Source organism: Bombina bombina, chromosome 2 (genome assembly GCF_027579735.1).
Source record: "Bombina bombina isolate aBomBom1 chromosome 2, aBomBom1.pri, whole genome shotgun sequence".
Classification (NCBI taxonomy): domain Eukaryota; kingdom Metazoa; phylum Chordata; class Amphibia; order Anura; family Bombinatoridae; genus Bombina; species Bombina bombina.
The window spans coordinates 716791580-716807932 of NC_069500.1; the positions used below are offsets into that span (position 1 = coordinate 716791580).

The 16353-nt window shown below is 36.9% G+C and overlaps 1 protein-coding gene across 1 annotated transcript in view; it reads left to right on the forward strand.

The window, feature by feature from the left end:
- The window catches only part of PAX5 (paired box 5), a 328473-nt gene that overhangs the window by 245966 nt on the left and 66154 nt on the right, over positions 1–16353 (forward strand). Inside the window, 1 exon segment of the mRNA XM_053700643.1 lies at positions 1927–2028. Coding sequence (XP_053556618.1) covers positions 1927–2028 — 102 coding nt within the window.

Genomic DNA, 16353 nt, shown 5'->3' on the forward strand with positions numbered 1-16353 from the left:
GGTGTAGCATCCCCCCTTAGCCCCCAACCTCCCTGATCCCCCCCAAAACAGCTCTCTAACCCTCCCCATCTGCCTTATTGGCGGCCATCTTGGGTACTGGCAGCTGTCTGCTATTATTTCACAGTCAAAAAAGTGTTGTTTTTTTTAAATGTACACTACTGTTACACCAGATATGAGTGGTGGCACTGGGCAAGTGGGCACAGTATACGCTGTGAGCATGACACACACGCTGGCAGGCAGGCAGGCAACTGCAATTAGATTACACAGGATAAAAAAAAAAGCAGACTGATGTTCTAGCCCTAAAAAGGGCTTTTTGGGGTGCTGTCCTTACAGCAGATATCAGATGAGGCCTTCAGGACTGTAGTGGACACTGAATACACTAGCCTAGCTATCGATTTCCCTATTAAATGAGCAGCAGCTACACTGTCCCTCCTCTCACTAAGAATGCAGCTTCCAAATGAATCTAAAATGGATGCTGTCCAGGAGGTGGGAGGGTTTGGGAGGGAGGGTCTGTTGCTGATTGGCTGTAATGTGTCTTCTGACTGTGAGGTACAGGGTCAAAGTTTACTCAATGATAAAGAATAGGGGGTGGACCGAACATCTCATATGTTCGCCATCCGTGGCGAACGCGAACATGCTATGTTCGCCGGGAACTATTCGCCGGCGAACTATTCGCAGCTTCACTAGTAATAAATGGATTATCTTTCTTTTTAAACAACAAAAATGTTGGTGTTGACTGTCCCATTAAATCTCTATTTGTACATTTTGTATCCCCTAAAAGTTTGCTAGACTACTCTTGGGCCTCTCTTCATTTATGAACAACTGATTGGATGATGGAAACCTATTATTTGTAATATTTAAATTGTCAAATTTTTATTCACCATAATGCTCAGAGCAAGAAAAGTATTGACAACCAATTCTCTGGACAACATAGAAAACATTAACTATAATGATCACTGTTATTAACAACCTGGTGTGAGGGGGAGGTAAAAATCTCAAGAGGGGATGGGAAAATAAATGTAAAAAAAAGTCTAAAAAAACAAAAAACAGACAGTTCATACTTCCATCTAACACTCAGTTTACAATTTGTTTACTTAAAGGGACACCAAACCCAATTTTTTTTCTTTTGTGATTCAGACAGAACATGCAATTTTAAGCAACTTTCTAATTTACTCCTATTATCAAATTGTCTTCATTCTCCTGGTATGTTTATTTGAAAAGCAAGAATGTAAGTTTAGATGCTGGCCCATTTTTGGTGAACAACCTGGGTCGTCCTTGCTGATTGAACAGCACCAATAAAAAAATGCTGTCCATGGTTCTGAACCTAAAATTTGCTGGCTCCTTAGCTTAGATGCCTTCTAGATAGCAAAAGAACGAAGAAAAATTGATAATAGAAGTAAATTAGAAGGTTGATTAAAATTGCATGCTCTATCTGAATCATGAAAGAAAACATTTGGGTTCAGTGTCCCTTTAATAAAATTAATTTACTATTTAATTCATTACAAGTATGCATACATTTTTAAAAAAAGATGTATTTTTCTTACACATTTTAAATAATTTATAATACCAGTATACCGCCAGCATTGGTTTTCATTTGGATAGAGTTTTCTTGAATATATTTTCTAGCATTTTAACCCACTGGATGCTAGAAAAAAATGCATTGTATTACAGCTTTATTTGTCAGCTAAAGGGTTAATCATATTGAAAAAGATTATATTCTTTCAACTATGCTGTTTCATGCTCAGCTATTTCACAGTGTATAAAGAAAATAATATCTTCCCCTGCCAGGAATATCAAGATATCTTGATATTCGCACTGTGCAGTCATGACAAATGCATTGGCAGCGCTCTTGGCGTTCAGGGAGATGTAAAAACACGCCTGGCATTGTGAGTTCTCACATGGTGATTTGTTGTGCTTGATTTTCAGGTCGTGATTTGGCAAGCACAACCCTCCCTGGATACCCTCCGCATGTCCCCCCTGCCGGACAGGGCAGCTATTCTGCTCCAACGCTGACAGGAATGGTGCCGGGTAAGTTCTCAATAATGTATATCAAAATGTATTTTCACTTTTGCTTTTGAATAACGAAGGCAAAGACAAAATATTATATATTAGATATTTCATTATTGTCTTGTATCTGTGTAGAACCAACCTCTAATTTGATATAGTTACTAAGTAAATATTAGGTAATTATTAGAATATTTTCTTGTTACGGGTCATATGGAACAAATCTATACATTTAGATAAGTGCCTGTCTCTCTATGAACTTACAAGCCCTATTATGTAATTTAATATTATTCTATTTTTTGTATTCTATTTTTAATAAATTATATGCAGTCATTCCTAATAAATGCAGCCAGTCCTAATAACTATAACTGGTCATGTTGATGTGACAACATGGTGTGATATTTCATGGCAAATTCATTTTTTTTCTTACTTAAAATAGCTCAGTATTTAAAGAAGTTTTTAAGCTCAAGTCTACCAAATATCCCAATATTCCCTCTGTAACCTTCAGTTAAAGGGACCTTGTACTGTATTGTGTTTCCAGTGATATGTTGTACACACTAGATTGTGTCAAATTGCTTATAATTAGCTCATTCATCTTGTTTTATATTTAAAATAGCTGTTTTTGTCTGTTAAAATTTCCATGAAAAGCAAAAGAGAATTAAAAGTGCTTGGGAAAAGAAACTCCAAAGTAGTAAAAAAAAGTTGCTTGTCTCTAAAACAGTGCAAATATCAAACAATATAAGAAACTCAGATTAAATAGGATTAAAAATGTTACCTATACTGAAAATGTGAATACTTTAGCATTTCCATAGAAAAGCTAAGTAAACAAGAGACCAACCAGCCAATCAAGTTTAAAGTAGGCAATAGTTAATGACATTTTCCTTTTCAATTGCTCTCTATGGCCTCTAGTTATGAAGCCGTCTACTTACCTGCATTCGCCGCCCCAATACGCTCGCCTAAGCTCACCTACCATCGCTGCCGCGGACCTGAATACGTTTGCCAAAGCTATAAAAAAAGCTGTCAAGAAGCCGCACACCAAGTGAGATGAGCAGCGGACTGTTGTTAACTAACAGTCATCGATCTTGCTGCTCATCGGCTTCTTCGCAACTTTCTTGATAGCCTGTCACTAAGCACCCACACTAAACTACACTGTTTTACCCCCTAAACCGCCACTCCTGGAGCCCCCCGCACCTAAATAAAGTTATAAAGTTATTAGCCCCTAAAACGCCGCTCCTGGACCCGCCGCAACTATAATAAATATATTAACCCCTAAACTGACGCTCCTGGACCCTGCCACCACCTACATTATACCTATTAACCCCTATCCTGCCCCCCACTACACCGCCGCCACCTATATTCAAGTTATTAACCCCTATCCTGCGGATCCCGGACCCCGCAGCAACTAAATAAATTGTTTAACCCCTAAACCGCCACACCCAGAGCCCACCGCCATCTATATTAAAGTTATTAACCCCTATCCTGCCCTCCACTACACTGCCGCAACCTACATTAAACTCATTAACCCCTAAACCGCCGCTCCCGAACCCCACCGCAACTAAATTAAATGTTTAACCCCTAAACTGCTGCTCCCGGCCCCCGACGCCACCTATATTAAACTTATTAACCCCTAAACCTAAGTCTAACACTAACACTATTATGAATATTATTAACTATTATGAACTATTATGAACACCATTATGAATGCCTCTGCCAGGCTCATCTTCCTTACTCGTCGCACTTCATCTGCTGCACCTCTCTGCCAATCCCTTCACTGGCTTCCTCTTGCCTCTAGGATTAAACATAAAATCCTCCCCCTGACATATAAAGCTCTCAACTGCACTGCTCCCCCCTACATCTCAGAACTTGTCTCTAGATACTCTCCCTCCCGTCCCCTTCGATCAGCTCAGGATCTCCTCCTCTCCTCCTCTCTTGTTACTTCCTCACATTCCCGTTTACAGGACTTCTCCGGACTGGCCCCCATCTTGTGGAATTCCCTGCCTCGCTCCATAAGACTCTCCCCTAGTTTTAACAGCTTCAAGCACTCCCTAAAAACTCTACTATTCAGGGATGCTTACAACCAACACTAATCTTTCCTAACGCCATTGCTTTCCCCTTGAACCCCTTAGATTATAAGCCTACGGGCCCAGCTGTTTACAGATCGCTTCATAAGAGCCGACTACAACAGTGAAACTCTCGGCAGGGCCCTCTACCCACTTGACCCCTACAAAAGCTATCCTGTACACCGACTATGTTTACAGCGCTGCGGAAACTGTTGGTGCTCTACAAATACCTGATAATAATAAATAATAATAATAACACTAACACCCCCTAACTTTAATATTATTTTAATACATCTAAATAAAACTTACTTTTATTAACTAAATTATTCCTATTTAAAACTAAATACTTACCTATAAAATAAACCCTAAGATAGCTACAATATAACTAATAATTATATTGTAGCTATTTTAGGATTTATTTTTATTTTACAGGCAACTTTGTATTTATTTTAACTAGGTAGAATAGCTATTAAATAGTTATTAACTATTTAATAACTACCTAGCTAAAATACTTACAAAATTACCTGTAAAATAAATCCTAACCTAAGTTACAAATACACCTAACACTACACTATCATTAAATTAATTAAATTAATTAAATACAATTATCTAAAATTAAATTAAATTAAATATATAGTACAAAAAAAACAACACTAAATTAAAGAAAATAAAAAAGAATTACAAGAAGTTTAAACTAATTACACCTAATCTAAGCCCCCTAATAAAATAATAAAGCCCCCCAAAATAAAAAAAATGCCCTACTCTATTCTAAATTACAAAGTTACCAGCTCTTTTACCAGCCCTTAAAAGGCCTTTTTGAGGGGCATTGCCCCAAAGTAATCAGCTATTTTACCTGTAAAAAAAATGCAACCCCACCAACATTAAAACCCACCACCCACATACCCCTAGTCTAACCCACCCAAACCCCCCTTAAAAAACCTAACACTAACCCCCTGAAGATCTCCCTACCTTGAGTCGTCTTCACCCAGCCGAGCCGAATTCTTCATCCAAGTGGTGCAGAAGAGGTCCTCCATCCAGCAGAAGTCTTCATCCAGGTGGCGTCTTCAATCTTCATCCATCCGGAGCGGAGCCATCTTCCAAGGAGCCGATGCGGAGCCATCCTCTTCAACTGACGACTGAACGATGAATGAAGGTTCCTTTAAGGGACGTCATCCAAGATGGCGTCCCTCAAATTCCAATTGGCTGATAGGATTCTATCAGCCAATCGGAATTAAGGTAGGAAAAATCTGATTGGCTGATTCAATCAGCCAATCAGATTGAAGTTCAATCCGATTGGCTGATCCAATCAGCCTATCAGATTGAGCTTGCATTCTATTGGCTGTTCCAATCAGCCAATAGAATGCAAGCTCAATCCGTCGTCGGCTCCTTGGAAGATGGCTCCGCTCCGGATGGATGAAGATTGAAGACGCCGCCTGGATGAAGACTTCTGCTGGATAGAGGACCTCTTCTGCGCCACTTGGATAAAGAATTCGGCTCGGCTGGGTGAAGCCGACTCAAGGTAGGGAGATCTTCAGGGGATTAGTGTTAGGTTTTTTTAAGGGGGGTTTGGGTGGGTTAGAGTAGGGGTATGTGGGTGGTGGGTTGTAATGTTGGGGGGGTTGTATTTTTTTTACAGGTGAAAGAGCTGATTACTTTGGGGCAATGCCCCGCAAAAAGCCCTTTTAAGGGCTGGTAAAAGAGCTGGTTACTTTGTAATTTAGAATAGGGTAGGGCATTTTTTTTATTTTGGGGGGCTTTATTATTTTATTAGGGGGCTTAGATTAGGTGTAATTAGTTTAAACTTCTTGTAATTCTTTTTTATTTTCTGTAATTTAGTGTTTTGTTTTTTTTGTACTATAGTTTAGTTTATTTAATTTAATTTTAGGTAGATGTAGTTAATTTATTTAATTAATTTAATGATAGTGTAGTGTTAGGTTTAATTGTAACTTAGCTAGGTAGTTATTAAATAGTTAATAACTATTTAATAACTATTCTACCTAGTTAAAATAAATACAAAGTTGCCTGTAAAATAAAAATAAATCCTAAAATAGCTACAATATAATTATTAGTTATATTGTAGCTATTTTACGGCTAGATTTAGAGTTTTGTCGGTAACGACCCGCGTAGCTAACGCTGGCTTTTTTCTGGCCGCTCCTTTAAAATAACTCTGGTATTGAGAGTCCATATAATGTCAGCGTTAGGCTCCAAAAAAGGAGCGTAGAGCATATTTAATGCAGCTTCAACTCTCAATACCAGAGTTGCTTACGGACGCGGCCAGCCTCAAAAACGTGCACGATTCCCCCATAGGAAACAATGGGGCTGTTTGAGCTGAAAAAAAACCTAACACTTGCAAAAAAGCCGCGTTCAGCTCCTAACGCAGCCCCATTGTTTGCTATGGGGAAACACTTCCTACGTCTGCACCTAACAAACTAACATGTACCCCGAGTCTAAACACCCCTAGCCTTACACTTATTAACCCCTAATCTGCCGCCCCCGCTATCGCTGACCCCTGCATATTATTTTTAACCCCTAATCTGCCGCTTCGTAAACCGACGCTACTTACATTATCCTTATGTACCCCTAATCTGCTGCCCCTAACACCGCCGACCCCTATATTATATTTATTAACCCCTAATCTGCCCCCCACAACGTCGCCTCCACCTGCCTACACTTATTAATCCCTAATCTGCCGAGCGGACCGCACCGCTATCATAATAAAGTTATTAACCCCTAATCCGCCTCACTAACCCTATAATAAATGGTATTAACCCCTAATCTGCCCTCCCTAACATCGCTGACACCTAACTTCAATTATTAACCCCTAATCTGCCGACCGGAGCTCACTGCTATTCTAATAAATGTATTAACCCCTAAAGCTAAGTCTAACCCTAACACTAACACCCCCCTAACTTAAATATAATTTAAATCTAATGAAATTAATTAACTCTTATTAAATAAATTATTCCTATTTAAAGCTAAATACTTACCTGTAAAATAAATCCTAATATAGCTACAATATAAATAATAATTATATTATAGCTATTTTAGGATTAATATTTATTTTACAGGTAACTTTGTATTTATTTTAACCAGGTATAATAGCTATTAAATAGTTAAGAACTATTTAATAGCTAAAATAGTTAAAATAATTACAAAATTACCTGTAAAATAAATCCTAACCTAAGTTACAATTAAACCTAACACTATACTATCATTAAATTAATTAAATAAAATACCTACAATTACCTACAATTAAACCTAACACTACACTATCAATACATTAATTAAATACAATACCTACAAATAACTACAATGAAATAAACTAACTAAAGTACAAAAAATAAAAAAGAACTAAGTTACAAAAAATAAAAAAATATTTACAAACATAAGAAAAATATTACAACAATTTTAAACTAATTACACCTACTCTAAGCCCCCTAATAAAATAACAAAGACCCCCAAAATAAAAAATGCCCTACCCTATTCTAAATTACTAAAGTTCAAAGCTCTTTTACCTTACCAGCCCTGATCCAATCAGCCAATCAGATTGAGCTCGCATTCTATTGGCTGATCGGAACAGCCAATAGAATGCAAGCTCAATCTGATTGGCTGATTGGATCAGCCAATCGGATTGAACTTGATTCTGATTGGCTGATTCCATCAGCCAATCAGAATATTCCTACCTTAATTCCGATTGGCTGATAGAATCCTATCAGCCAATCGGAATTCGAGGGACGCCATCTTGGATGACGTCCCTTAAAGGAACCGTCATTCTTCAGTTGGACGTCGCCGGATGAAGATGGGTCCGCGGTGGAGGTCTTCAGGATGGAGCCGGTCCTCATCGGATGAAGATAGAAGATGCCGCTTGGAAGATGATGGTTGCCGGTCCGGATCTACTCTTCTTCCCGGATAGGATGAAGACTTGGGAGCCTCTTCTGGACCTCTTCAGCCACCGGATGATGGATCGCCAGCCCCCGCTTGGGTTGGATGAAGATTTTGGAGCCAGGACCGATCGGTGATACCCGGTGAGGTGAAGACAAGGTAGGATGATCTTCAGGGGCTTAGTGTTATCTTTATTTAAGGGGGGTTTGGGTTAGATTAGGGATATGTGGGTGGTGGGTTGTAATGTTGGGGGGGTATTGTATGTTTTTTTTTACCCCGCAAAGGGCCCTGTTCAGGGCTGGTAAGGTAAAAGAGCTTTGAACTTTAGTAATTTAGAATAGGGTAGGGCATTTTTTATTTTGGGGGTCTTTGTTATTTTATTAGGGGGCTTAGAGTAGGTGTAATTAGTTTAAAATTGTTGTAATATTTTTCTTATGTTTGTAAATATTTTTTTATTTTTTGTAACTTAGTTCTTTTTTATTTTTTGTACTTTAGTTAGTTTATTTCATTGTAGTTATTTGTAGGTATTGTATTTAATTAATGTATTGATAGTGTAGTGTTAGGTTTAATTGTAGGTAATTGTAGGTATTTTATTTAATTAATTTAATGATAGTATAGTTTTAGGTTTAATTGTAACTTAGGTTAGGATTTATTTTACAGGTAATTTTGTAATTATTTTAACTATTTTAGCTATTAAATAGTTCTTAACTATTTAATAGCTATTGTACCTGGTTAAAATAAATACAAAGTTACCTGTAAAATAAATATTAATCCTAAAATAGCTATAATATAATTATAATTTATATTGTAGCTATATTAGGATTTATTTTACAGGTAAGTATTTAGCTTTAAATAGGAATCATTTATTTAATAAGAGTTAATTAATTTCGTTAGATTTAAATTATATTTAAGTTAGGGGGGTGTTAGTGTTAGGGTTAGACTTCGCTTTAGGGGTTAATACATTTATTAGAATAGCGGTGAGCTCCGGTCGGCAGATTAGGGGTTAATAATTGAAGTTAGGTGTCGGCGATGTTAGGGAGGGCAGATTAGGGGTTAATACTATTTATTATAGGGTTAGTGAGGCGGATTAGGGGTTAATAACTTTATTATAGTAGCGGTGCGGTCCGCTCGGCAGATTAGGGGTTAATAAGTGTAGTCAGGTTGAGGCGACGTTGAGGGGGGCAGATTAGGGGTTAATAAATATAATATAGGGGTCGGCGGTGTTAGGGGCAGCAGATTAGGGGTACATAAGGATAACTTAAGTAGCGGCGCTTTGCGGTCGGCAGATTAGGGGTTAATTATTGTAGGTAGCTGGCTGCGACGTTGTGGGGGGCAGGTTAGGGGTTAATAAATATTATATAGGGGTCGGCGGTGTTAGGGGCAGCAGATTAGGGGTACATAAGGATAACGTAGGTGGCGGTCGGCAGATTAGGGGTTAAAAAAATTTAATCAAGTGGCGGCGATGTGGGGGGGGCCTCGGTTTAGGGGTTCATAGGTAGTTTATGGGTGTTAGTGTACTTTAGAGTACAGTAGTTAAGAGCTTTATGAACCGGCGTTAGCCCAGAAAGCTCTTAACTACTGACTTTTTTCTGCGGCTGGAGTTTTGTCGTTAGAATTCTAACGCTCACTTCAGACACAACTCTAAATACCGGAGTTAGAAAAATCCCATTGAAAAGATAGGATACGCAATTGACGTAAGGGGATCTGCGGTATGGAAAAGTCGCGGCTGAAAAGTGAGCGTTAGACCCTTTTTTGAGTGACTCCAAATACCGGAGGTAGCCTAAAACCAGCGTTAGGAGCCTCTAACGCTGGTTTTCACAGCTACCGCCAAACTCCAAATCTAGGCCTTATAGAGTTTATTTTACAGGTAAGTATTTAGTTTTAAATAGGATTAATTTAGTTAATATGAGTAATATTATTTAGATTTATGAAAATATTTAAGTTAGGGGGGGGTTAGGGTTAGTGTTAGACTTAGGTTTAGGGGTTAATAATTTTAATATAGGTGGCGGCGGTATAGGGGGGGCAGGATAGGGGTTAATAACTTTAATATAGGTGGCGGCAGAGTCCGGGAGCAGCGGTTTAGGGTTTAAACAATTTATTTAGTTGTGGCGGGGTCCGGGATCCGCAGGATAGGGGTTAATAAGTTTATTTAGGTTGTGGTGGTATAGATGGTGGCAGATTAGGGGTTAATATGTATAATGTAGGTGGCGGCGGGGTCCGGGAGTGGCGGTTTAGGGGTTAACATGTTTATTATAGTTGCAGCGGGGTCCAGGAGCGGTTATTTAGGGGGTAATAAATTTATTTAGGGGGGGCAGATAAGGGGTGTTTAGACTCGGGGTACATGTTAGGGTGTTAGGTGCAGACATCTCCCATAGGAATCAATGGGATATTGGGCAGCAGCGAACATGAGCTTTCGCTATGGTCAGACTCCCATTGATTCCTATGGGATCCGCCACCTCCGGGGCGGCGGATTGAAATCCAGATACGCTGGCCCGGAATAGTGGCGAGCATATCTGGTAGTAGTTTGATAACTACCAAAAGTAGTCAGATTGTGCCGAACTTGCGTTCGGAACATCTGTAGTGACGTAACCATCGATCTGTGTCGGACTGAGTCCGGCGGATCGTTGGTTACGTCACTATATTCTACTTTTGCCAGGCAGTAGGGGTTGATAACTAAGGCAAATCAGCCTCGCCACAAATACGCTGCGGAATTCCAGCGTATTTGCGGTTGTCGGCTTGATAACTAGAGGCCTATGTATTAACTGTTGTGTACAGGCAGACAACTAAGGAAGCCTTAATTAATAGAGAGATAGATAAGATTAAGAGGTCTACTATTTTTTAAAGTTCTTAATGCATCAAGGTTTCAATCAGCAAAAATAGATGTTTTATATACAAAAATAAACTTAAAGAAACAATTCCCTATACATTATATACTCTTTAATTACTATAAGTAATTGGGAACACATTAAGAGGAAAGCAGTTTTACAGTACAATGCCCCTTTAAAGAAATGGTCTTGAGGTCCTTATCAAATTAATTCTGCTGAGGACATGTAGGGGCCAATATGTGAAAAGCTTCAGACATGTCAAGTCTGCAGCGTGCACTCCCAAAATTGGAAAAGCCACAATTTTCAGACTTAAATAACAGGAGTAAGTGCAAAATAAATAATGAAGGTATATTGAATGGGTGCTTAACAATTAAACATCTATATTATAATCTCAAAATGTTTACTGTTATGTCACATTTAAGAGATTTTTTTTTAATTCAGCCCAGGAGCATCCTTTTTTTTTTTTTTTTTAAATTACTGTAATATATTTGAAAATTCATTTTTTTCTGGAAAGGAGACATTTTTTTGAGTATCCTTTCCCTTTAAATAAATAGGATGCAGTCAATGAAATGTTAAACGGTAAGAAGAAGAGAAATTTTACTTTGTACATCCCTAAATCTGGAATTCCAAAATCCAAACTTATTCTGAAATCTTAACTTTTTAATTAATATTCAAAAATAAATATTTATCAAACATTACTATTTTCCCTGCCTGTAAAATGCAAATAATAGTCTATATTTATTTAAAACAACAAAATTACCTTACTGATTAGAGTACTGTACTGTACTGTCGGCATTTATCATTGTACAAGCAGTTCACCAGAACTGCTTGTGCAATGCCCCCCCTGCAGATTCGCGGCCAACCGGCTGCTAGCAGGGGCTGTCAATCATCCCGGTCGTATAGAATCGGGCGGATTGAAGACCACAGCTTTAGAGGCAGTGGACAAGTTATGGAGCAGCGGTCTTTAGACCGCTGCTTCATAACTTCTGTTTCCGGCGAGCCTGAAGGCTTGCGCGGAAACAGGGGCATCAAGCTCCATTCGGAGCTTGATAATTCGGCCCCTATGTATACAAAAGTTTAAAAAAGTATATAAAACTACCATTTTGTTGCATGTATATGCTTTATGACATGTAAATATTGCCTAATTGACATTAGATATATTGCTGTTTATACTTGGTCCCATCCCCTCTCCAAACTGTCCCATTCCACAGATGCAAATATTCCAAAATCCAAACTATCCTGAAATCCAAACCTTTTCTGGTCCTTAGCAGTTTGAATAAAAACATTTCACAAATAATAGTTTATTACTAAGTTTTCTATTATAGCACAAATCGATCCTAAACAAGAAATAATTAAGAGGTTGATACAAGGGGGGGGGGGGGGGCGGGATTGCAAATTATCAAAATACCAGGTCCTTGTTGTATAATATGAATATTTAAATTATGTGTTTTTTAATAAAACATGACTATTCAGGGCCAGAGCAACCTCACAATATAAAATGTATATGTTCTCACTATACCAATGACAAACCTCTCTTTAGTTTGTTAAAAAATTGTTATACGCACACAAGGCAAGAGTGAAGAAAAACGGCATTTGAAAGAGGCATTTGTCCAAAGAGGGCAAAATAACTGTGTATTCATTAAAATAGTTCTGACCAATTACATGCCAGCATCTCAGCATATTCCTATTTCCCATTTTATTTTAATAGAGTTTCTCTAATGAGATAGTATAATACACTAGATGTAACCATTCTATGAATCAGGAGCAATCTTTTGGCTCAGTTGCTATATTTACAAGAAGAGATATTGACTGACTAATTACAACTTTTACACATTTCAGAAAAAGCTTTTTAAAATAACAGTTATTGTATAGATGGAATATTAGTCCTGTGCAGTAAATTAAAATCCACAGAAATTTTGTGCAGTGTTCTTAATGAATTATTTTTATGTAAAAACTGAAGTAACAAATAATTTTCCTCTATAGCCTTTAATGGAGAAATTAGAAAAACCACATAAATTTAGATATGTCAGGCATGACCATTCCCAGGCAGCATACTCAGTTATAGTAATATGCAGAAACCACTAACTTATCCAGATAATGAACTGAATGACTATTGTGTAGAACGTAATAGCTAGGATGTGAAGTGCGTGGTTGACTGTACCAAAACAAAAATTGCTTGCTCAACTGTTGTTAAGTTTAGGTAGATTTTGAATAAACATTGTCTGCTTCTTCGGATAAAATCTGATATAGCGCTTATCACAAAGAAATTATAGATATTATGCTGAATAGATCTTAATCTGTAGCTCCTTAACAGATTTTAGGTTTTTAAAATTTCCACAAAAAAACCCCATAATGATATAATTAGAAGAATCCCTCTGTCAATAAGAAAAAGCAGGAAAAACTGTTTTTCAAGAGATTTTTTAGTTATATTGGAGTCACTACATTCAAAATAGAGAAATGCAATATTTTGCTATTGATTCAAAGAATTGTCACTAAACATTCACTGATTACTAACAGTAACCTTTAAAACACAGATTACTTCAAAAGACATAAAAGTACACTCATTTAAAGCAGTCTTGTAATTAATGAACATACCAACTAGAGATGTGCATTAGTTTCAGAAAGAAAAATGGATATTCCCTTTGCTTTGATGAAATGAATATCCGAATGACTAAAGAAAATAAAAAAAAATACTGACAAAATTTGTCAGTATTCATTAGTGTTCTTTAAATTACCTTTAAGGGGTTAAATACTTGCCTCTAGCATACTGAAGAGCCTCAATAACCTGGTCCTCTTCTTCACAAAGCCCCCTCTGCGCTAATAGAAGGCTTAGCACTGTGGCTCTCAGGAAGAAGTCCTTGCTTTAGTGCAGACCCTGTGAGCTGCCTTGCTTAGCTTCCTATTAGCAGGACCGGGGCTCTGTGAAGAATTGTATAACTAAAATGAATGTAAATGTTCTACAAAAATTCAGTATTTAAACTAAACGAATACCATATAGTGCAGCCAAGGAATATTCGGAGAAATCATATTTCATAAATATTTGTTCAGAAAGATTGGGACAAACCAATTTTTTTAGCGATGCACAAGTCTAATACCAGCCTAGTTAGAAAACTTTCTGATTACATTAGCACTTTGTTTGCTGCAATAGTAATGACCCCCGCCCCACCCCACATCCCTTGTCTTACTCGGAGGAGCCAATCTAGACTTACTGGAACAGAGAAAAAAAGCATTGCTTTGTAGTATCTTACCTTATAACCTGTGATGAGGCAAACAAGAAGCAGCAAATGTAGCACATTTAGTTTTGTGAGTTAAATTACAGAAAAAGTGACAAAATAAGTAAATAAATAATAATGGAAAGTGTTTTTTTTTTTTTACTAATTAAGTATAGTTAAACATTTTATATCACAATCTCAAAGTGTTTCATTTTCATATACTTTTAATAGTTATTTCATTTTTAAGCATTGCTATAGGGTATATTATCTTGCACATGCACAGTAATGGCATATATATAAAATATTTTTGACACCATATATTATGAGCAAAAATATTTAATTTTTGGATTTACTGGTAACACAATGTACTCTGCTCTTAAGCCAGCTATGTTAATAGAAATCAGGCAAAGGATCAATTCTGATTCTGTGACTGCCATATTTTATTTGTACTATCACAACAAAAAAAGAAATATATGAAACAAACTCACCATGCTATTTAGATAGTTTTAGTCTCAAAATAACCATTATAATTGAAAAATATTACACCTATGCATTTGGTTAACTCTGCACCTTAAAAACACTTTTTATTAGAATGCCTGATCTATAAGTTGGCTATGTACATGTTTATTTCTTCAGGTTTGTACGCTCACAAACTGTAACTTTTTCCCCAGTTAAGATAATTGCATAAAGACTTTGTACAAAAGAAATTCATTCGTTCAGGGTCACTGCTTGGTTTTTCATTAAAAACAAATTACCGGTGTTCAGAAAGGACATCTGGGTTTCTAAAGTCCTAATAATGTCTGTTCTTTTAGACCCGGTTTCCCTTAACAGGCTAGCTCTTCCTGTCAGTCTCTATTCAGAGCACAAAAGAACCAGGCGAGTGACAGTTTGGTGGGAAGAAAATCAAAGCACAAGTCTTTAGAGAATAGGAAACCATAAGGGTGACAAAGGCCTTGGTAATAAACACAAGAACATGCAAAACATTTAATTTAGCTACAAATATCCAACCAACGTTCAAGTAGAGTTGTAAATACAATATGCTTGCAAAGGTATCTTCCTTATTTAACAATGAGATGGTTTTGTTATTCTAATGAACATGTTTTTCAGTTTCGGATAGTTCTTAGTCTAAGTAAATATTAATTAAAAAAGTATTATAATCTCTAAAACCAGAGAGAATGATTTCACCTCTGTTAATACATTATGCTGAAACTATTAATAAGAGTTTTATCAATTTAAAACCCAACAAAATACCTCTGGGATCATCTAAAAATAGTTTCCAAAGCCGTTTTCAATGGTGTTTTGTTTTTTATTATCTCTTGCTTGAAGCAATGGATCCTTATGCATGCTCTTCCTTCTTTATAGATGCTCTTGATCCAAGTCTCTAGCCTATTCTGGAAAGTTCCTTCTTCAGTATAAAAATCAGTATTGGTTAATTAATTAATTAATTAATTAATAAGACAATGAAATAAAAACATCTATACTTTTCTATGGGAAATTAATACCTAATAAAAATGTTAATATGTTGTTTATTTTCGCCAGAAAATAACATGTTAAAGCTGTTATGCATTTGAGTACTGTTTGATAATGACAACCGCTATGGCTATATTTTTGAAAATTATTTTATTTAGCACAGTAACAAAAACAAAACAAAAAAAGATATAAAACATTTTTAAATGTCTTTTTTTAAAATAAACAAGTAAATTATCTAATATTCCTTTAGCTTTCTAAGGTGAAACAGGGTGTGTATCAAATCTTAACCCTTCTTCTAGTCTAATTGGTTGATGAGGGCTTGAGGGTATCAAATAAGAATGGATGTGCATCTTTTAAGGGATAAATATGATGATCTATGACTTCAAACAAAAATGACATAACAGAACATCACTGAACTGAGGATTGATGTATCTTTTGCTTGGGTTTTTATGGGTTATGTCTTTGGTAGTACAAGGGTCCCTGAGGTGTATAACGACCCCTGAGTGGGACAGTTCTTGGAGGGAATACCCTTGTGCAGTTGAGAGGTATGGTAGGAGGTGAATGCTTATGATGGGGTGTGTCATGGTCAGTTTCAGTGACACCTAAATGCATTGTAGACATTGGTGGTTAAGGAATTACTTTTTGTGCTATTACAGCAGTTAGTTTATTATCTAGAAGATGCATACTGTTGCACTATTCCACAATACCTGGGTTTAAATTCCTGTTTTCTATGCAATTCTAGAACGCAAATTTTTCAGGTTGGCACATTTTTGTGCACAATATACATGGAATAACACATACATACACATATGTTCTAGACTGGGTGTACTTCCCATACCCTGGCAGAAATCTCAGATTAAACTGATTGATATGGGTAGCATTCTCCAGAGCAGTCAGGAT